Genomic DNA, 23,622 nt, shown 5'->3' with positions numbered 1-23,622 from the left:
AAAACAAGTAGTGATCACAACTCTGAACATCAGCCGTCATGTCTTGTTTTGTGTTGCACTGCACTGTGGTGAAAAAGCTGTGATCGTCTTGAGATAACTGATAGTTTCTCATACTCAGTGAGTCATAGAGAGGCAGGGTTAACAAAAAACCACATAATAAAAAAAAATAAATAAAACCCAGGAAGCATTTTTGGAGGTTGTGAGATACCCAGTACACACAGCATTTATGAGGTAAGTGAAAGTTTATTTAAAATGTTTTTCTACTTTAGTTGTGGCAGCTTTTCAGCTCGTGCTCAGAACACACAGATGTGCAAGCACACACACACACACACACACACACACACATATATATGTATATATGTGTATATATAGGGGAAGACTCTGCAGTGTGATGTAGAAGTATTTATCTTTTTGTCCTACCCCCTTAATGTAGCATGTGCAAGGCACATAGTGCTTGAAAATATGGAAAAACAAACAAGTGGTTTGCAGGTGGGCACATGACAGAGGGTGGGAAAGTGAGAGCAATAAGCGTGTCTGTGCTTAGATTATAATAATGTAACAGTGTGTGTGTGTGTGTGTGTGTGTGTGTTTGTGTGCAGGTCAAACTGACTCAATCAATGAGGCAAGGCAACACTAAAAATGGATAAATATTCATTGTGCTACAAAAGCAGAACAACAACACCCAGTATATTTCCTGTTAAAACTCAGTAAGGTGTAACAGTATAGAAATATAACTGCAAAAACCCTACAATGATAAAGTGCATAGTGTAAGGCTGTTTTGAGAGCAACTGCTGCTAATCGGATATCAGTTCTCTTGTTCAGGAAAATGTGGTTGCATTTAATACAGAGAAAGGATTGGTTGTAATCTGTGAGACATGCAGACTAAATATTGAATTGAGGACCCACATGCAGTGGAGTGAGTGAAGTTTGTTGAAATGTATTGGTGATGTCTATTGTATTCATTAATCATGTGGCGTGGCAAACAGAGCAGTCAGTTGGAGTTGAATATGACAGGAAAAAAATGTATTCATGCACTGTAAGGTAACACTGTATCGTCTCCTGCAGGACGGGCTGCACATGTGATAGTGTCACCATTTTTCTTTTCTCCTGTTGTCGATCTTTCTCCCTAGTTTGTTTTAGGGAAAGGGCCGTATTTTAAAAAGGATTATTTTATGCTTGGGTTTGTGTTCATGTCAACTGGGCTAGGGGCAATATTATTTGGGCATTGTGCAATCCCTAAGTAGGGAGCTAACAACTCATAGGAATCTGCCCTTGCAAGTGTTTGTGATGAAATGATTTGTTGTGTCTAGTATAATTTAGTTGCAGTGGTATAAATTATTTCCTCACGGAAGCACATAGTGCATCCAATAAGTGTCCCTGTGATATCGTATTTATTTGCAGTGGATTTAGTTAAAAACAGCACCTGTGAGTTTCCTGTTAGTGACATTGAGTTATCAGGTGATTGTTACATATTTTTTCTTTTGATCTCTCTGGTGGATTGTGGTTGGTGGCTCAGCTGCAAGGGAGAAGTGGAGCAGCGGGTTCAGGGTGTGGTGTCAGGAAGGGAATCATTATTAGTCGTGTTAATGACACTGAAAACACACCTATCCTTGTGCTTTTTTTCTTCCTTTTACTTTTTTCTCCTTCTTTTTTTCCTTTCTTGCCTTAGGGGGATACACACTGGTTACAATCTACTTGCAAACAGTTGCAGTGTGTACGAATGTGATCCTAGCTCTGACTTGAAAATTTGAAACATGGAAAAAAACAAGAATGACTGATATAATATAAGACAGATATGGGAAGTGACTAATTTTCTATATCTCCAGTACTATTTACAGTATAATCAGTGGTGCAAAATATGTTTAAAACAAGATTCACTAGCTGGGCCCACATCCTGATTTTAGGTTTTACAGTGTTTTAGTAGATAAAGGCAAATGGCTTAAGCATGAAAAGACTGGCAACACGGTGATGATAATTTTTTTTTTTGAAAATAATAGATGGCACAAGCTGCCAATCCAGTGCTGGAAAAGTGAGCTGCTGTATTTTGCGAAGGAAAGTTAGAGAAGAGATAACCTGGTATCCCAGTGCAAAAAGCTTTCTGCTGCATTTGCAAATGAGAGATAGAGAGAGAGAGAACCTGTTGTCTTAGTGATAAAAAAAAAAAAAAACTTACTTCTTCATCTTGCGAATGAGAACCTGGCATCCAGATGTTGCATATGAAGGATCAATGCAGAAAAACTGGTATCCCAGTAGTATTAAACTTGATGCATTTGCGAATAAGGGATAGAAGGAAGAGAACTTGGCATTCTGGTGCCAAAAGTTTGCTGCTGCATTTTGCGTAACAGGGATAGAGGGAAGGAGAACTGGCCACCCGGTGCATATAATTTGTTTTATTTATTTGGGCTTCTTGGATTGCCTAACGGAAACTGATGAAGCAGAGCTGTGTAATTCTTTGTCTAATGTACTGATAGAAAAAAGGGCGATTGTAAAAACGACAACAAACAGCTTGGAGATTTGAGGGGGTTCATATTCTTTCAAATCTTGGTATATAGTGATTAAACTAAATGATAAATGGCAAGCAATAAGCTACCCAAATGAACAGTATAAATAAAGTGCTACTATTTCTGACCAGTGTGTTTGATTGACAAATACCAGGTAGAGGAAGAGTCAAGAAAATAGATGTGAAAATGTTCTTGCTAAATTGGCATTGTAAAGCTTGACTATTAGCAAATGTTAAACAGTGCAATGCTTATATAAGCTGATATTCGTACTCTTAAACATGTGGATATTGTAAGGAGCCACACAAAGAAAAGTGCTAACAGTTATCCCTAAGCTGTTACTGACTATTTATTCTCCTCTGCTTCAGTATTATCCATATCCATTCTGTGGACATAATATAATGTAATGATAAGGAAAGGTATGAGGAAGAAAGGGGAAATTTCCATGTAGATGTCAAAGAGTTTGTTGGTTTTTAATGATAGTTGGCAATGCCAAACTGTTTACAAACACTTTCAAAACACCAAATTCAGTACTCAGACAGAATAATGCTTGCAGCAGCACACAGCAGCCACATCATAGTGCTAGCTGCTTGAACACCTCATTCTTGAGGCCTCGGCAGACAAACAGAAAGGCTGAACCACAAAAACATAGTAAATCCAAAGACAAGGTGTGCAGTCTCAGATAAAAATCCCTGTCCCTACTCCACAGACCCACTCTCCGAAAGTCCCGTCATAGAGTTCATTACAAGCTGTTTCATGCAGAGGACGAAAATGGGGAGAGCAGCAGCATAGTGAAGTGCTGATTTCTCCATGTGAAGCTCAGTTGAGCTGCTTTCAGTTTCATATATGTATAAAAAAAAAACACCCATCTCGCCCCTACGGGCGGTTTATCCTTCAAGCTCGGGTCCTCTACCAGAGGCCTGGGAGCTTGAGGGTCCTGCGCAGTATCTTAGCTGTTCCCAGGACTGCACTCTTCTGGACAGAGATCTCCGATGTTGTTCCCGGGATCTGCTGGAGCCACTCGCCTAGCTTGGGAGTCACCGCACCTAGTGCTCCGATTACCACGGGGACCACCGTTACCTTCACCCTCCACATCCTCTCGAGCTCTTCTCTGAGCCCTTGGTATTTCTCCAGCTTCTCGTGTTCCTTCTTTCTGATATTGCTGTCATTCGGAACCGCTACATCGATCACTACGGCCGTCTTCTCCTGTTTGTCTACCACCACTATGTCCGGTTGGTTAGCCACCACCATTTTGTCCGTCTGTATCTGGAAGTCCCACAGGATCTTAGCTCGGTCATTCTCCATCACCCTTGGGGGCATCTCCCATTTTGACCTCGGGACTTCCAGGTTATACTCGGCACAGATGTTCCTGTACACTATGCCGGCCACTTGGTTATGGCGTTCCATGTATGCCTTGCCTGCTAGCATCTTGCACCCTGCTGTTATGTGCTGGATTGTCTCAGGGGCATCTTTACACAGCTTGCACCTGGGGTCTTGCCTGGTGTGATAGACCCCAGCCTCTATGGATCTTATACTCAGAGCTTGTTCTTGTGCTGCCATGATTAGTGCCTCTGTGCTGTCTTTCAGTCCAGCTTTGTCCAGCCACTGGTAGGATTTCTGGATATCAGCCACCTCCTCTATCTGCCGGTGGTACCGTGCTGGGGCCTGTCCTTCCATAATGGTTCCTCGTCTCCCTCCTCTTTCTTGGGTTTCTGCTGCCTGAGGTATTCACTGAGCACTCGGTCAGTTGGGGCCATCTTCCCAATGTATTGTGTGTATATATATATATATATATATATACTGACATAAAGACACTGACATAAAGACAAGAAAGCTCCTTACCATGCATGGAGGGTTTCACCCCAAGTCCAGCACCCTGAGGCTGTACGCTAAGCGGAAGGAAGGGGGCCGGGGACTGGTGAGTGTCAGCACCACAGTCCAGGATGAGACAATGAACATCCACGAATACATCACGAAGATGGCCCCAACTGACAGCGTGCTCAGTGAATACCTCAGGCAGCAGAAACCCAAGAAAGAGGAGGAAGGCGAGGAACCATCATGGAAGGACAGGCCCCTGCACGGTATGTACCACCGGCAGATAGAGGAGGTGGCTGATATACAGAAATCCTACCAGTGGCTGGACAAAGCTGGACTGAAAGACAGCACAGAGGCACTAATCATGGCAGCACAAGAACAAGCTCTGAGTACAAGATCCATAGAGGCTGGGGTCTATCACACCAGGCAAGACCCCAGGTGCAGGCTGTGTAAAGATGCCCCAGAGACAATCCAGCACATAACAGCAGGGTGCAAGATGCTAGCAGGCAAGGCATACATGGAGCGCCATAACCAAGTGGCCGGCATAGTGTACAGGAACATCTGTGCCGAGTATAACCTGGAAGTCCCGAGGTCAAAATGGGAGACGCCCCCAAGGGTGGTGGAGAATGACCGAGCTAAGATCCTGTGGGACTTCCAGATGCAGACGGACAAAATGGTGGTGGCTAACCAACCGGACATAGTGGTGGTAGACAAACAGAAGAAGACGGCCGTAGTGATCGATGTAGCGGTTCCGAATGACAGCAACATCAGAAAGAAGGAACACGAGAAGCTGGAGAAATACCAAGGGCTCAGAGAAGAGCTCGAGAGGATGTGGAGGGTGAAGGTAACGGTGGTCCCAGTGGTAATCGGAGCACTAGGTGCGGTGACTCCCAAGCTAGGCGAGTGGCTCCAGCAGATCCCGGGAACAACATCGGAGATCTCTGTCCAGAAGAGCGCAGTCCTGGGAACAGCTAAGATACTGCGCAGGACCCTCAAGCTCCCAGGCCTCTGGTAGAGGACCCGAGCTTGAAGGATAAACCGCCTGCAGGGGCGTGCTGGGTGGTTTTTTTTTTTATATGTATGTATAGAGAGAGAGAGAGAGATAGATATAGATAGATATAGATAGATATATATATAGATATAGATATATATCTATATATATTACTTCAGTTACTCTGTAGGTATTTGCTGACAACACCTGTGAATGTTTGTCTGTGTAAAACACTTTACTTACTTGATACTATGAATATATATATATATATATAAACAGCTTAAAAAATCTGTTTAGACAGGCATTTGGGTAATGTTTGTGTCTAATATGTTGTTTTGTTTGACATGCTTTTATACTTCCTTTATATTGTTATATTGTTTGTTTGACATGCTTTTATTATTCCCATGTGAAGCACTTTGTAATAGCTTCTTGTTTTAAAAAGTACTATATAAATAAATTTTGCTTACTTACTTACTAGTAGTTCACAACATATATAGATATGACAAATTGTATTTTTTAATAAACAAAAAGTGTAAAGGTTGGGATAAACATAAAGGGAAATGCTTTCAAATTATTGAAATGCTGACACTTATGCAACAGCAATATCAATCAACCTTAACTAGATAAACAGAACCTTGAATACAATGTGAAAATTCAAATGAATTGCTAACAGTGAATTAATGAATTGCTACATCAAGCTCCATCTATGCAATCTATATGACTCCTTCTGTACTTCTTTTCAAAGTTATGGAAATTGAAACTTCCAGATTTTATGGCTACAAAGGAGGTTAAGTGATAAGTGATTTAGTAGAATTTCAGAAATGCACAAAAGTTCTACCCCTTCCAAAAGAAGTCTGAGTACCTCACATTTTCAACCAATGTCCACAGTCCAGGAAGTAGAGGGCAGGATAAGGCAGAAATTATTTTACTCAAGACTGTGGAAGGGAAGTCAGTCTTACAGCTGTAAGGGGCAATAGGTGGAGGAAGGCCAGACATCAGAGCAGGAAGGTGAAAGCAGAGGAGGGCAAATCAGCTTTTGAGGGGCCTTAGTGGGGACCTACCAATAATAATAAGAACAACTGTTTAATGCAGGGCTCTGAAGTTTAGACATTACGATATGTAGAAGGGGAAATAAGAATTCAATTTAATTCACACACACACAAACACCTCTTGTTAATGTAATTAATAATATATATATAAATAAAAGTGGACTAAATCATATGCCTTCATACTTAATTTCACTTGACTTATCGTTTCACTTCCAATCTGAAATTCAACTTGAGCTGAAAATTTTGTTATGCATAAACAAAAAAGCAGGACAACCGTGCCCGCAATCAGAGGACCACCTGTTTGGTGGTCTAAATATCAGCGCTCACATGGTGGTCCCATGATGACATCAAACAGAAAACAGGGAACCAGGATTTAGAAAAAAAATCATCACACAAACAACAGAAATACTAATTTCTGAAGGTAGCATCAAAACTGAAAACACTCTGGGACAGAAACATTCTTCAGCATATCTGTGGTCATTGCATGACCTAAAATCTGAATTTAAGGGTTTGTAGTTATAGCCAGATCAACAAGCAGCTTCTTCAATAGTAGGCAATCAAAGTACCAAATGATCTTGTTCTCTCTGATAATGGTACAAGAATAAAGCCCTCTGAAAAGAGAAAAGTCTCTTAAACAGCACACAACAAGGCTTCGATGGAAACATGATTCCCTTCACAGGCTGCGCCTCAATTCAACATTTAGTCTGCTTATCTTGCAGTTTATGACAGCTCCTTCTCTATAATGAAATGCAACCACAATTTCCTGAACTAAAGAACTGTTGTCTGATTAGTTAGTTCCTTTGCAGTGATACTTCATTACAGTTACACCTTACTCAACTTCCTGTTTTAACAGGATATGTATTAGGTGTTGTTTTGCTTTTATCAGAAAGAATATTTATTCTAGTAATGCTTTGCTTAATTTCTTGAAAAGATGCTATCTCTTGCTTTCATGCTAATTAGTGCACATCCTGCTTCCTGGTTTAGTGGTTCTGGCCAAATATTAAAAACAATTTTAAAAAAAAGCAGAAAACATTGCTATGTGTGATTTTTTATTTCTTGAGCCTCACCTTATACAATAGCTCTTATCCATGATGGACTTTGGGTGTTGTCATTTGCCCCTTCTCAGGTCCCAAGATTATTTCTGGATGCTTCTAAACTGCATTTGTTTTTTATCAAGATGTGACTAATGTATTTGTAACACAGTGCATTTATTAATTCAGTTCATGACATTAACCTGATTGATACAGCTTTAACTATCAATGAATTAATGAATCCTCATTACTTCAGTTACTCTGTAGTTATTTGCTGACAAGCAGACCTTTATGTTTATCCCAACCTTTACACTTTTTGTTTATTAAAAAATACAATTTGTCATATCTATATATGTTGTGAACTACTAAGTAAGTAAGTAAAATTTATTTATATAGCACTTTTTAAAACAAGAAGCTATTACAAAGTGCTTCACATGGGAATAATAAAAGCATATCAAACAAACAATATAACAATATAAAGGAAGTATAAAAGCATGTCAAACAAAACAACATATTAGACACAAACATTACCCAAATGCCTGTCTAAACAGATTTTTTAAGCTGTCTTTTAAAAGAAACCACAGAGTCGATGGTGTGTTGCGGGGGAGGTAAACTGTTCCACAGTATTGGAGCAAGGGTTTGAAAAGTGCGATCCCCCTTTGTTTTCAAACGGGTCCGTGGAATCATCAGAAGACCACTCAGTGGATCTAAAGATCCTCTTTGGAGAGTAGGGATGAAGAAGCTCAGTGATATTTAGGTGAGGCCCTTTCGTAAAGACATAAACTTAAAAGTGAGGATTTTGAACTGATATCTGTACCCAACTGGAAGCCAGTGCAAGGATTTTAACATGGGAGTGATATGGGAGAATTTATTACTGTGGGTTAAAAGCCTTGATGCAGCATTTTAGACCGCTTGAAGGTGATTTAGGGAAGCCAGACAGGAAAAGAATGCGTTACAATAGTCTAACTGGGAGGAGATGAAGGCATGGACAAGCATCTCCATTTCAACTTTGGAGAAGAAAAAGAAAAGTTTAGCAATATTTCTTAAATGAAAAAAGCAGGAGCGGATCAAAGACTTGATATGAGCATCAACAGACAGAGATTGATCAAAAATTATCCCAAGATTCCGTGCTGTAGCTTTTATCGAAAGCTACTGCTTTTGTTTGCCTCAGCGAGTGTGTTAATACACTTACACATCAAAGTACTTTGACTGTATCAGCCTGAATCAAGGTTCAATATCACAAGTGACTTTTTAATGGATAGTTGTGCAGTTCCATCTAAACAGCAGAGCTCTGCAATGTGAAATGTTGTGAAGTGTTCAGGCTGGTGCTTGTCTCTCTCTTCTTCCTGTTCACTTTTTCACAGCGTAAAAGATTCAACAGATGCTTTTGCAACTTCTGTGAGAGCACATATAGCAGAGGGTTCATACAGCAGTGAGAATAGGCAAGCATTTCACAAATATGGTAGGCAACTTCTAACCGTTTCAGTACATTACAATCTTTGTTTGTATTGAGAGACTTGATTAAAAGCACAATATGGTATGGCCCCCAGCAAATGAAAAAGACTGCAACAATAAACAACAGCACAGCCACAGTCCTGAACTTCTTTCTGTTTAAACCTTGTAAAACTGTCTTGAGGATGGCAGAATAGCAGAAAATAATGATGGCAAATGGGAGGAAGAATAGCAGTGACACTTGGAGATAACGTCCAAGCTTTTCTTCAGATTCATAATAGCAATAGTTTTTACCATACCAGTTTTCAACCTTTACTTTCATTGCATCACTCAGGGACGCTGAGATGCTGATGACCCAGGCAGCTATACAGGCACCAATTGCACACCTCTTCATTCTGGCATAGCTGATCGGCCAGTTGTGCAGCACCACAGTAATGAAACGATCCACTGTCATGGCAGTCAGCAGAATGACACTGCTGTACAGACCAACAAAGAATGCAGCAGTCACGAATTTGCAGACAAAGTCCCGAAAGACCCAGTGGTGAAGATGATCAACAGCCCAGAATGGAAGTGTGATGGTGAAGATCAAATCGGAGCAGGCCAGGTTCAGGATGAAAATATTTGTGATACTTTTCAGATTTTCGTAGATGAAGAGAACACATAAGAGGAGACTGTTGCATGTGATACTGAGGATGAAGATCAAGATGAAAAGGGGACCAGTGATGGTGGGAACATTAGTATCACAAAGGTATGCAGCACCATCACTCACATTGTCATATGTGGATGTGAAGTTTGCCATTTTCAATCTTCTGGAAAAAAAAAACACAATGACTGAGCAGTTTTCTCTAAAATGACAGAAACTGTTGATTTTGGGTCTGGTTTTTGTATATTATATAAAGTCAATGGGATTAATAAAGTACAAAATTTAAGAAAAAAAAAACACAGCAACTTACTGCAAACATCAACTGTCAAGTCTTCTGTTTAATTTTACTGTTGTGAAAAAGCTGTAGGGTGTTCTTTTGAAAATGAATATTTCCTGGGGTTTTTTTTTTTTTTCAGATTAATTCAGAGATTCTGCCTTAACAAAAACCACATCATGAAAAAAAGATTAAAAGTTAACTTGTGCAACAATTTTTCACATGAAAAATGAAACTTCATCAAAATTAAACCTGACAAATAACTGTCTATAGGCATGTTACATTCCTCTAAACTTACCTTAAACTCATGTCTTCTGCTGAGTTGCACTGTGGTGAAAAACCTGTTATGTTTGTGAGATATCTGATAGTTTGTCTTGTCTTTGGGCTAGAGTGCCGCCCTACCAAAAACCACACAGTGAAAAAAAAAAGCTTGAGCAATCAGGGGGGTTTTTTCACATTGTTTCGTGTTCAATGTTAAATGTATGTTTATTTTTTTTTCCATAGCCGTCTAATCAAAACAGACAAAAAAAACCCCAAAACAGACAAATGTGACTTTTTCCTATTTTTTTTTTTTTTTAAAGCATGAGGATATTGATGATCCAAAATTAGAAAAAAAAGCAGAAACCACAGTATTCTGTTTGAAAGTAAGTATTTCTTACTGAAAAAAGTGTTATAAATACATATAAATATGAAAACGTAAAATCAAATGCAGATCATGAAAATGATGTAGATTTATGATATCTCTATTGCTGTGTACAGCATACAAAGGTAGATGAATAAAAGTGCTAAAGTGGTACTGCAGCAATGCTCTTGATGAGGAAGTAGATAAGAAGAGAGAGAAAACTAAACATGAAACAAAACATGTTACAAACCACTGTTGTTAAAACGAAGCCTCACACTCTTATTCTGTTTTTTTCTGTTACACCTTTGCAGTACCTTGTAGGACCACACTCTGACCCCACCAGCCTGATTTCTCTGAGATCTTATCATCTGCATATGACACCAGAAATTTGGTATTGTTGTAGTGCCTGAAATTTGAGTTACTGTAATAGTTTTGGCAGCAAAAACATCCCTCTGTCGTTACATCCATTTTCTCTGGAGCGGGGTTACAGGGACAGCAGTCAAAGTAGAGAAGGCCAAACTTCACCAGCCTATTAATCAACCAAAGACCAAGACAGACTTTTAATTCATTTGAAAGCCTGATGCTTAGCCTTGTTCACCCTAGCTCCAAAATTCAAAAACCAGTCTTATTTGTAATCATCTATCATCCACGTGGGCACTACACAGAGTTTCTGTCTCATTTCTTAGACTTTTTATTTGATTTAGTGCTCAGCTGAGAAAAAAAAAATAATTGTGGGTGATTTTAACATCCATGTAAATGCTAAAAATGACAGCCTCAACACGACATTTAATCTGTTATTAGAATCAATTGGCTTCTCTCAAACTGTAAAAGAACCCACCCACCACTTTAATCACACTCTAGATCTTGTTTTAACATATGGCATAAAAACTGAACATTTAACAGTGTTTCCTGAAAACCCTCTCTTGTCTGATTATTTCCTGATAAAATTTAAATTTACAATAATTGATTACACAGAGTAGACTTCATCACAGTAGATGTCTTTCTGAAAGTGCTGTAACTAAGTTTAAGAATATAATCCACCCACTGTTAGCAGCTTCAATGCCGTGTACCAACATAGAGCAGAGCAGCTATCTGAACGCTACTCCAACAGAGGTCAATTGTCTTGTTAATAATTTTACCTCCTTACTACGTATGACACTGGATACTGTAGCTCCTGTGAAAAACAGAGCCTCAAATTAGAAGTACTTGACTCTGTGGTACAATTCTCAGTCTAAAGCAGAGAACTTGTAAGCTGGAGAGGAAATGCGGTGTCACAAATTTAGAAGATCATCATTTAGCCTGGAGAAATAGTTTGTTGCTTTATAAGACAGCCCTCCGTAAAGCTTCAGCACTGTAGCCAGGCTGACAAAAAGTCAGAGCACTGTTGAGCCAACCATTCCTTTAACTAGTAATGACTTTATGAACTTCTTCACAAAAAAATTTTTAACCATTAGAGAAAAAATTATCCACAGTCATCTCACAGATGTAACATTATCTACAGCTGCTTTCAGTACCACTGAAATTCACTTAGTCTTTTTCTCCAATTGATCTTTCTGAGTTAACTTCAATAATTACTTCCTCCAAACCATCAACGTGTCTTTTAGACCCCATTCCTACAAGACTGCTCAAAGAAGTCCTGCCATTAATTAATGCTTCTGTCACGATCCTGGGTCTTATGACCCAGTGTTTTGAGTTTAGTTTATTTGGATGTTTATATGATTAAGCTCATGAGTTTTTCTAGTTCTTTGTTATTAGATTCCCCTTGAGTCTTCCAACCCCTGTTAAGTCTCCCCTGCTCTTCATGTGTTTCATGTCTGTGTCTTACGTTGTCAAGTTCTGGTTGTCATGTCTGCGTCTCATTATGTTTCCTATTTTATTTTGAAGAGATCTTGTGTTTGTATATTATGGTTTATGTTTTGAGTCCTTTGTTGCACTGTTTCTTGTTTCCCTGGGTTTCATAGGTTTAGTTCTTTGGCTTTGTAATATGGCTTCCCTGTGTTCCATGTTGTGTCTACTGTGACCTTTTTGTACCATGTTTCGGGTTCCTATGTTCTGTCTCCCCAGTTGCTGTTAAGTTACATGTCTAGAGTTCAGTCAGTGTGTTTCCTGTTTTACTTTGAAGGTCCGTGTCTCATGTCAGTGTTTCTAGTTTTACTTCCCTTGTCTCGTCCAGCCTGATTACTCCCAGCTGTGCTCTCCTTCTGTGTCTCATTCCCTCGTTATCCCTCTGTGTATTTAAGTCCTGTGTTTCTCTTTGTCGGTGTTGTAGTCTCCCTCATGGCTGTGTTTTCCTGTGTGTTAGTGATCCATGTCCCAGTTTAGTTTTGTTATATTTTTTGTGCTAGCCTGCAATAAAGCAGTGTTTTGAGTTCACTTTTGTCTCGGTGAGTTCTGCGTTTGGGTCCTTCTCCGGCCTGCACACAGCCGAAACATGACAGCTTCAATCTTAAATATCATCAACCTATCTCTAATAATCAACCATGTACCACAGGCCTTCAAGCTGGCAGTAGTTAAACCATTACTTAAAAAACCATCTCTAGACTGTCATGGTCCCCGTGCCACGCTGGCAACAGGTTTTGTTTTTGTTTTTTCTCTCTGGCTGTCCCTCGCTCCTCTCTGCCTGGGCGGAGCTCATTACAGACTCTTGCTGTTGGCCCATGCACCTGTATGATTGTCACCACCTGCTGCTGATGTGGCTGATTTCCCCAGCTGCTATTTAAGGCAGTGGCACAGAGCAGTTTGCCGCTGGCATGTTGAATCTCCTGAATATTCCCCTCCTGGACCAGATTATGGACCCTTCCTTTGTATGGTGGCGTAAGTGGAGTTTTGGAGCGAGTGCGGCTGAAGAGGTGTGACTGTGCTGAAGAGGAAGCATGTGTGTGGATGACACCCCTCCCAACTCACTGTACATATATATAGCACTGAGGTGTTCCCCTTTGTTAATAAACTGTCTTCTTTTGTTTGCAAAGAACTCCTTCTGTGCATGAGAAGCCAGAATATGGACTCGTCAGACCAAGACCTAGACCCAATCCAGCGAGCCCTCGCGGCACAGGATGCGCTGCTGGTCCATCACGAGGCAGTGTTCTCACACCTGCTGGGCGAGATTGCTTCTCTAACCCAGGCAGTGGCTTGGCTTACACCGCTGGAGAGTGTGGCTGATCCACCCCCGCAACCCCCCCTCGCTCCAGAACCAGGCACCCCAGGTCTTTGTCTACCTGCCCCTGAGCCATAGGGGAGCTAACCAAGTGTGCAGGATTTTTAAAGCAATGCTCTCTGGTTTTTCATCAACAGAAACAGTTGTTTGGAGATGATGGAGCAAAAATTGCATTTCTTTGTTCAGTTGTTACGTGACTGTGTGCTGCTGTGGGCTCAGGCGGTGCTTAAAGTCAATCCAGAGATAACCTATGGTGTTTTTCTTTCAAAGTTCACAAGTGTTGTTGAGAAGGGATCGGTGCTGAAGCAGCAGCTCATCGGTTGCTGAACCTGGTGAGTGCTTGTTTTGTGGCAAGAAAGGCCATTTTGTGGCAACCTGCCTGTCGCAATCAAAAACGGCGCGTCCACCAGTAAAGTTAGGAATACTAGTGGGCGAGCTCTCTCAAGATTCTCCTCCATGTCTTATGCTGCCAGCCAAAATAACAAATCAAACCATGGCTCATACTCTTTCACCTTTAATAGACTCCTTGGTCAAGAGCCAAGGTCGAATCTCACCAAACGTTTAAACTTAATCTCTGAATTGTTGCCTCACCCTCTACATGTTTCTGCTCTGTCGGGACAGCACCTACCAGACATCATTCACATTATGGAACCAGTTACCTTCACGTTATCTTGAAATCATCCTAAAACAATCAGCTTTTTATGTTTCAGGCTCCACCACACACGCCATTGGTTTTGGGTCACCCCTGGTTACAACAATACAATCTTCACATCAACTGGAAGAGGGGGTGTGTGTCTGGGTGGAGGGAGGAGTGTCACATGAACTGTCTTAGATCAGCCACTCCCCTTACTTCCACTGTTAAACCACCCCCAGGCTCTGAACCACCAGATCTCTCCTCAGTGCTGTAAGGTTATCATGACTTGACCCAGGTATGACTTGCTTGAGAAGAAGGACAAGTCGCTCTGTCCTTGCATTGACTTCCGGGGGCTAATGAAAATGACATTCAAGAATATATATCCTCTCCCGCTTCTCATGTGTGTTCGAACTCCTTCAAGGGGCCACCATTCGTAGCAAATTGGACCTCTGGAACGCATATCACAGGGTCAGAATCAGCACAGAATGGCACAAGATGGTGATGTATGGAAAACGGCTTTTAACACACACCTCGGTCATTTTGAGTATCTGGTGATGCCATTCGGGCTAACCAATGCCCCAGCTGTTACAGAACAGACTGTTTTGTAAAAGGGGAGAAATGTGAATTTCATGTTTAAACAGTGTCGTTCCTGGGCTACATAATTGAGCAGGGCAACCTCAAACCGGATCCAGTTAAAATAAGAATAGTGGAATGGCCGGAACCGGCCGGAACCAGCCGACCGCCGTAAGCTTCAGAAGTTCCTCGGCTTTGCAAATTTTTATCGCAAGTTCATTAGGGATTTCAGTAAAATCGCCTTGCCTTTGACCCACTTAACCTCTCCAAAGGTCTCTTTTCAGTGGGATTAGGCTGCTCAAAAGGCCTTCACACAGCTCAAGGAAGGATTCACCACTGCACCCATCCTGGCTCAGCCCGACTTGCGACTCCAATTCATTGTGGAGGTGGATGCCTCCAACTCAGGGGTCGGCGCCGTTCTCTCACAAAAGCAAGAGGGTAAGCTATGGCCCTGAGCTTTTTTCTCTCGCCGCATCTCCCCTGCAGAATGCAACTATGATGTGGGAGACCTCTTGGCTATGAAACTGGCCTTGGAGGAATGGAGGCACTAGTTGGAGGGCACGGCTCAGCCATTCATTGTATGGTCTCAGGTACTGCATTGGGCTCACACCGCCCGCTTCACATGTCACCCAGGAATGCACAGAATAATCACCTTCCTCCAACACTTTTTCTGCTGGTCCACTTTATCACAGGATGTTCAGGAGTACGTCTCTGCCTGTTCAACCTGCGCCCGGAGCAAGCTGGGACATCAATCTCAGGCTGGCTTGATGCAACCTTTACCTACACCATCTCGGCCGTGGTCCCATATAGCTGTGGATTTTGTTACCGGCCTCCCACCGTCAGCTGGTAACACCACTATAATGACTATTTTTGGCTGCTTTCAAAAGCTGCCCACTTTGTTACACTCCCCAAGCTCCCAATGGCCCTGGAGATGAGTCGGCTGCTCACGAACCATGTGTTCCGCCTCCACGGCATCCCGGAGGACGTGATTTCAGATCGTGGGCTGCAATTCACTTGTATGTGGAAGGAGTTCTGCTCGGCTCTAGGAGCCAAGGTCAGTCTCTGCTCTGGTTACCACCTACAGAGTAACGGACAAAAGGAGCGCACCAACCAGGAGCTGGAGACGGCTCTGTGCTGCATTGATGCTTCTAACAAACCATCTGGAGCAAGCAACTGCCCTGGGTGAAATATGCCCACAATAGCCTGACGTCTACAGCTATGGGGCAATCTCAGTTTGAGGTCTCCCTGGGGTATTAACCTCCTCTGTTCCTGGCTCTGGAAGATGAGCACTTTGTCCCCTCTGTCCAGTTTCATCTCCGCAAGTATTGCCGGGTTTGGAGGGCCGCCCAGGTGGTGTTGCTGTGCACCAGGGAATGCAACAAATGCCTGGCCATCCGGCACCGCACTCCTGCCCCTGACTACACCGTCAATCAGAAGGTTTGGTTGTCCACAAGCTTCGTTCCTGTTCATACTGAATCAAAGAAACTCACCGTAACCTTCATCGCCTAAAGTTACCACTCAAAATGATTCACAATGTCTTCAATGTGTCTCAAATTAAGCTGTGTTTCTTCAGTCCAAAAATTCTTGAAAAAGTAGTTGTCAAACAGCTTATAGATTATCTTGAAAGGAATGGCTTATTTGAAGAGTTTCAGTCAGGTTTCAGAGCTCATCATAGCACAGAAAAAGCTTTAGTGAAGGTTACAAATGATCTTCTTATGGCCTCTGACAGTCGACTCATCTCTGTGCTTGTCCTGCTAGACCTCAGTGCAGTGTTCGATACTGTTGACAAAATATACTATTATAGCACACTGCAGGTTTTACAGGAACTACGCTGCAGTGATTTGTATCATATCTATCTAGACTCCAATTTGTTCATGTAAATGGAGAGTCTTCTTCACATGCTGAGGTTAATTATAGAGTTCCACAGGGTTCAGTGCTAGCACCAGTTCTGTTTACATTATACATGCTTCTCTTGCGCAGTATCATCAGAAAGCATGGCATCCATTTTCACTGGTATGCTGATGACACAACTTTATCTATCCATGAAGCCAGATAAAACACACTAATTAGTTAAACTGCAGGAATGTCTTAAAGACATAAAGACCTGGATGGCCGCTAACTTTCTGCTTCTTAATTCAGATCAAACTGAGGTTATTGTACTCGGCCCTGAAAATCTTAGAAATATGGTATCTAACCAGATTCTTACTCTGGATGGCATTACCTTGGCCTCCAGTAACACTGAGGAACCTTGGAGTCATTTTTGAACAAGACATGTCCTTCAATGCACATATTAAACAAATATGTAAGACCGCTTTCTTCCATTTGTGCAACATCTCTAAAATTAGAAATATCCTGTCTCAGAGTGATGCTGAAAAACTAGTTCATGCATTTATTACTTCCAGGCTGGACCACTGTAATTCATTATTATCAGGATGTCCTAAAAACTCCCTGAAAAGCCTTCACTTAATCCAAAATGCTGCAGCAAGAGTACTGACAGGGACTAGAAAGAGAGAGCATATTTCTCCTGCATTGGCTTCCTTTCATTGGCTCCCTGTTAAAACCTGAATTGAGATCAATATCCTGCTCCTCACATACAAGGTCTTAAATAATCAGGCCCCATCTTATCTTAATGACCTTATAGTACCATATCAGCCCGATTAGAGCACTTCACTCTCACACTGCAGGCTTACTTGTTGTTCCTAGAGTATTTAAATGTAGAATGGGAGGGAGAGCCTTCAGTTTTCAGGCCCTCTTCTTCTATGGAATTAGCTTCCAGTTTGGATTCGGGAGACAGACACTATCTCTACTTTTAAGATTAGTCTTACAACTTTCCTTTTTGCTAAAGCATATAGTTAGGGCTGGATCAGGTGACCCTGAATCCTCCCTTAGTTATGCTGCAATAGGTTTAGGCTGCTGGGAGATTCCCATGATGCATTGAGTATTTCTTAGTGAGTGAGAAAGGTGACTGACAATGTGTTAATCGACCTCTCTGCATTGATTCATACTTGCATATGTCTTTCATCCAGTCTTCCTTCTCTCACTCCCAACCGGTCGCAGCAGATGGCCCCGCCCCTCCCTGAGCCTGGTTCTGCTGGAGGTTTCTTTTTGTTAAAAGGGAGTTTTTCCTTCCCACTGTCACCAAAGTGCTTGCTCTAAGGATGTCATATGATTGTTGGATTTTTCTCTGTATGTATTATTGTAAGGTCTACCTTACAATATAAAGTGCCTTGAGATGACTGTTGTGATTTGATAAATAAAACTGAATTGAAATTGAATTAAACTTTAATTGTTATTTGTGTTAATCCCAGAGGATCAAATGTTTCTAGAATACTGGAACCAGATCTTTGGACATAACAAGTATCTTATCTCTTACATTTGGCTTGAAGACCTATACCTCTTGACTATGTTTGTGGGCGCTGGTCACTTATTACAACATATTTTAATACAACGAATATTTTTAAGTCATAGAAGTAGTTCTAATTTGAAATGAGTAGAAGTTTGAGTTAAATACTGTATGTGTTTGGTCTTTTAATTCTGGTTTCTTTAATATTCTAAGATTAAGATTGTGTTCCATGTTTTGGTTATTTTTAATACTTGTAATTCCTACATGCTTACTCTTTGTAATGTCAGGTTTTAGTTTGGTTATTTAGTTTTTAGGTTGCTTTCTGTAATCATGCTTCCTTCCTGGGTGAAGAAAAGAGCCCATCTGTCCCCTTGTTTGTTTCCCTTTACTTTAAAATTCTGTTTTTATTCTGAAATGAAGAGATACCTTAGTACATCTACACAATGACTTTCACTAACAGGTGATGATGGGTAGATGGCTCATCTCTGTACTTTGCTGTGAGTACAAACACCTATCCACCAGATGCTGGCCAAAGTGATTAGTATAAGAAAAGAGGGACATGGAAAGTGGCAGATTTATATTTGTTGCCGTTAATACTGTAGTATAATCAGTAGATATAAAAAATAATTTTACAACCAGCCTCATGCACTGTAAAATGTAATTCTAGCTGTTTGTTATTTCAACATATTATTCTATATCAGTTTGACGATAGATGACTGAAGTTGTTGTTATAACATAGAATTACAAGTTAAAAACGTCCCAATTACACCAAAAAAAGCTAACTTGAAAACTCATGTCCAGCTAAATCAGAAACTTATGTGAACTTGACAATGTGGGTAAGTTGAGCACAGCAGGATTCAAAACTGCCTCACGTGACTGCTACCGAAGTGCATCATGGGGAATTGGCGGTTAACGACATGCTCACTTTACTTGGACGTTTTCTAATCGTCTTCTTTGGAATATGCTTTCAAGGTGAGTAACATTGGTTATAACTATAAGGAAAGAGAGCTACAAAAGTTGGAACATGTTTTGAATTTATGGCATGACGTGTGTTTTTCTCTTTTACCGAAATGTTTGCTTTAGCTAATGTAACTTTAGCCGACAAGGTCCAGCTTGTATGTCATGACCAAACTTGAGCTAATAAACTGACACATGGCCTTTTTTATGGGTTTAATGTGGCGCTGAGCAAATCACAAGTATTGTGCCGCTAGCTTTAAGGTTGTGCACTCACCCTGTTGCGATATTAGCAAGCTAACTCAGCTAATTAATAAAGCTTATTTCATATTGTCTCTGTACTTGTAAATTTCTTTCAAGTTCACAGGCTGTTGTATTTTGGTGGAAGTTCATTTTGGCAATATTTCCAATAACTGGCTGGGTTCAAAAAGAACTTTTTGGCAGGACTCGGATGCTTGTTGTCCTCTGTTTACCCCTATGTAATCACTTAAGGTGTTATTAACTGCTGCATGCTAAGCTGCAAGAGTGCACTGAGGACTGAGACAAAATATGGTCTACAAACCAGCATTATATTAGTTTTTATCAGATAGTCCTCCAGTGTGCTTATTTTTTGCTTTAATTATATTGTGCAGTTATTTGTTACCCTGAAATGCTTTATGCTTAACAACAGCTCACTATTTTAACTTATTTTTGAACTCTTGTGATCAGTATGACTAGATTGTGTGAGTTTCCATACTAAAAGAGCTGTAGTGATAAAATAATTGGCATCAGAGACACTGATTTTTGGCATGGTATACTGCGGAAGTTTTTTTTTTTGCATAATTTACCTTTTAATTAAACTGCATTCTCTGTATTGTAACAAAACTAACATTGTTTATATGTCAGAAAATTAGCAAACATGAATAAATGGCGAAAACAATATAATTATAACATATATTTTTATTTTACTTATTTTAGGTCTGTGAAGCCAAACTTGATGCTGGGGATTTATTTTTGTCAGTGGAGTCAAATGGTAAGTTACAATTTGTGCATTTTGTCATACTGGAAACACCTCAGATTATATTGTAATTTAATAGCTCTGTAGAACAAATGATATAAAGATTGTAGTGTCAGGGTACTTCTTAAGAAGTAATATGGCACTATTGATGATCACATGCAGGTGGCATAAACTAAATATTCAGATGTGTTACCAACAAATGATTCATTAACAAAAGCAATGGAGCAGACTGTTTAGGTTCTTGTGGTTGTAATAACATCCATAACTGCAAGTTTGTCATTAATTTATTTTCACAGGTCTAGATGATCACATTTGACTTTGTCATTTAAATGAGGTGGACTTGCAAACTTTGCGCTCTTTTGGGTAAATTGCTGTCCACTACATATACACAGAATGTGCACAGTATTTCAGATCTAAAAAGGGAGTATGTAATGGACTTGCTGGCTTTAATGTAAAAAGCCTGTTGTGTAACTTTAATGAGGCAGTTGGACTAAAACAGTATTGCTCATCAAGGTAAACATCTGAGGAATAAGGAAACTGTTACTTGTCCTTTTACTCAGTGTTCTTTTAATCGCACGTTTACTAAAGTTTTACATCACATAAGTCATTTTCACAATCATTCTACTTTAAAAGATTTCAAGACAGAGCTGATTGTTCTCTGAACTTCCTTGTTTGCTGAACGGCAGGTAAAGTGCATCTTTTTGTTTGTTTGCTTTTGTGTGTTTGTGTTTTCTCTAATGGGCCTCAGATGACTGTTTGCTTAAATTTGGGTCTCAAAGAATCTTTTTTTTATTCTGCCTGTACTCTCCACCCCTCTTCTTCTATTGCTCAGGTTGAAGCAGAATTTGCCCGTCTTACATCTGTTGACCTGAAAGGGTTCCTTTTTGCTGTGCTTGACCATTATGGAGAGGTTCGTGGAGCTGTACAAAATCAAGAGCGGCATAGAAGGGCTAACTAGGCTCATAAAATGCTTCGGAGATGATGTAAGTGTTCAACTGCGAAATCTAATCCTTTGTTTAAGTTTTAGGTTATCCAGTTCAACTGATGAACTCATTGAAAGAAAGCTGATAAGTAAAGTCTGTCATCATATTTCACAACCGGACATTTAGTGTGGTAACTTTTACAGAATCTATGTATATTGGTGGTAGGTTGGATATCATATTCTACTTGAATGTCCTGATAAGCCTGATTCAAAATCTCCAATGATAATCATATATTGATGGAATTATGCATGAAAAAGCTGTGAATTTGGAGCTGTCTACATGCTTCATAAACACTGTTTAAAAAGTGTTTTTGTTTTCTTTTTGACTTCTTTGACCAGAGCCCTACACAAAGGAAGAGGACAGAGGACCTCATTTTCTAAAGGAAGATCCCTCACACACTTTCAAGACTGTGAAGGTTAGCATTGTTTCTTTTAGTAAATTTAATAATGACAGCACCACAGTGGATTTTAAATTAAAAAGTACATGTGTACTTTTTCCTCACCAAATGTATTATTACAAGATCTTTGACACTGGATTTGGTCTGGGTTTCAGAGAAACTAACTGGCAAGCTAGCATTGATATTATTAGTGTCTTGTGTTTATTCATGTCTTCACCAGGGTCTTTGACATTTCGCTGCTGTACTGTTCACTTCAGCTTTACGTTTGATTTCTCACATTGTATATTGTAATGGCAGAGATATTAGGATATTTAAGGGGCTGCAGTGGCTGCTACAGCTGTGGGGGGCAATACTTTGGTGAAATGTCCTGGACCCTGGAAAAGAGACTGTGTAGACTGGGTAAGCAATTAAAGGTTACTGGCCGAGAGTCATTGGGCAGCTGGGTAAAGGTGGATGTTGATATTCAGTGCCAATTATGCAACCTGTTCAGCCATGTCTATATGCTCTTTTTTCATGCTGTTAATATAGGGGGAAAAATAAACTTTAATCAATAAACTGATTAAAGAAGCATTGTCTATGGAGCCATAATCTGATCCTGTAGTGTAGCTGCAGTTTGCACATTTCATGTATTCTCAGCCAGATTTGGTTTAGAGCACAGCCAATATTTAGCATAAGTAGATTTAAATTCACACACTGGTGATGGCAAGCTACATTGTAGCCACAGCCACCCTGGGGCGCACTGACAGAGGCGAGGCTGCCGGACACTGGCACCACCGGGCCCTCTGACCACCACCAGTAGGCAACAGGTGAAGTGTCTTGCCCAAGGACACAACGACTGAAACTGTCGGAGCCAGGGCTCGAACCGGCAACCTTCCGATTATAAGACGAACTGTCAACTCTTGAGTTTCAGTCATCCACCCATGTGTGTGAATGACTGAATGTGTAAAGCGCTTTGGAGTCCTTAGGGGACTAGTAAAGCACTATACAAATACAGGCCATTTACCATTTAAATTGAAAATTTTGTTTGAATTCTGCAATTGAAGACATGCTCAGTTATTTATGAACATGGTCTTTGTTTAAAGCAAGAAATGGATTTGTAACATGGGGGTGCATATCTCATTCTGAAAAAACTTTAACAACTAATAAGTGTTACCCAAAGCCAATCACCATCATCCAAAGCATCAGTATGGCTCTTCTTTGGAAAGACATGAATTGTTAAGCACAAGGGATATTGTGTAATTGTAATTGTGTAATTTTTTTTTTTTTTTGTCTTTGAACCCTTTTATAGCCGACAGGTATTGAAGACACGTTTTCTAAGAGGATGAAAGTTGGCATTGCGATGGTGAAAGAAGAAGACATCGATGTGTTGGTTGTCCTTGAGGCGGCAGTAATCCTGTCTAATCTGAGGGATGTCTCAAGTGCCATTTCCATGCTGATGGGCCTTCTTTTTGCCCTCAACATACACTATCCAAAGGAACTTAAGGACATCTTTGAAGTCATTCAGAACATCCTAATGAACATTGGTGGAAGGCAGTGCATCTCACTAGTGCATGGTCTAAGAAACAGACTCTTGCAGAAAGCCATGCAGAACTGTAATTGTATGTTCCTTAGTGTTAAGGACAGTTTTTATTTTACTGTTTGTTTTTTTATTCTTGCAAGTTCTCATTCTCACTTTTGTATGTCACTAAATGACTACACTTTACATTCCAGATTAGACAATTACTCATTTGTTCATGGTTTAAGAAACTTATGTGAACAACAATATAATGGTGGACTCTGCAGATGCTTATCTCATGCAAGTCAGTAGTTTTTCCTTTGTTTTGCAATTGAGCAGACTCAAACTAATGTTTCTGAAATATTCATATTATCAAATGTTTCAGAAGCATGCACTCATTTTCAGAGATATTGGTTCTGTGGAATTTGTTGCAATTGTAAACGAAGACAAATACAAGAGTTTGATGTCTTACGTGTTATAAACTGATCTTTACTGTCACTTATCAAAGGTTTTGTACTATTTTAATATTTCAAGTTTTATGCTAACAGGTGTGACTGAGCACAATGAAGTTTAAAAATTTTGTAAATGTAAAGAATAACTTTTCTAAAATAGCAAGTGTCCCGTTGATACATTACATTAATGCAGACTTTATGTTGTTACTTCACAAGAATCACTACTGCTCCTAGAGTATTGGTCAGAATTTAATCTTCACCCAAA

General features: G+C 40.3%; 2 protein-coding genes and 1 long non-coding RNA gene across 11 annotated transcripts in view; 1 reads left to right on the top strand and 2 right to left on the bottom strand.

The window, feature by feature from the left end:
- The window catches only part of LOC102083165 (C-C chemokine receptor type 4), a 129,784-nt gene that overhangs the window by 63,943 nt on the left and 42,219 nt on the right, over positions 1-23,622 (bottom strand). The gene's annotated exons all lie outside the window — the stretch shown is intronic.
- Positions 7,543-10,222, bottom strand: LOC109195630 (chemokine XC receptor 1). 4 transcript variants are annotated; one of them, XM_025899959.1, is made up of 3 exons: positions 10,052-10,086; positions 9,790-9,914; positions 7,543-9,645 (listed from the first exon to the last, which is right to left on the bottom strand). In XM_025899959.1, the coding sequence occupies exon 3, from the start codon at positions 9,633-9,635 to the stop codon at positions 8,661-8,663; it is 975 nt and encodes a 324-aa protein (XP_025755744.1). In that variant the 5' UTR covers positions 9,636-9,645; positions 9,790-9,914; positions 10,052-10,086; the 3' UTR covers positions 7,543-8,660. The 4 variants fall into 4 exon arrangements, with proteins under 4 accessions (XP_025755744.1, XP_025755743.1, XP_019203464.1 ...); XM_025899958.1 differs by having other exon boundaries at positions 9,790-10,222; XM_019347919.2 differs by having other exon boundaries at positions 7,543-9,642; positions 9,790-10,222.
- On the top strand, positions 12,877-14,532 carry LOC106097933 (uncharacterized). Of its 6 annotated transcripts, XR_003214709.1 has the most exons (4): positions 12,906-13,250; positions 13,345-13,578; positions 13,800-13,861; positions 14,240-14,532. It is a non-coding gene; the product is annotated as an uncharacterized LOC106097933 (long non-coding RNA). The 6 variants fall into 6 exon arrangements; XR_001223988.3 differs by having other exon boundaries at positions 12,892-13,250; positions 13,345-13,861; XR_003214707.1 differs by having other exon boundaries at positions 12,901-13,189; positions 13,800-14,532.

Source organism: Oreochromis niloticus, linkage group LG18 (assembly GCF_001858045.2).
Source record: "Oreochromis niloticus isolate F11D_XX linkage group LG18, O_niloticus_UMD_NMBU, whole genome shotgun sequence".
NCBI lineage: Eukaryota > Metazoa > Chordata > Actinopteri > Cichliformes > Cichlidae > Oreochromis > Oreochromis niloticus.
The sequence above is the reverse complement of the archived record's forward strand: the minus strand, read 5'-3'. Positions and strand labels throughout refer to the sequence as shown.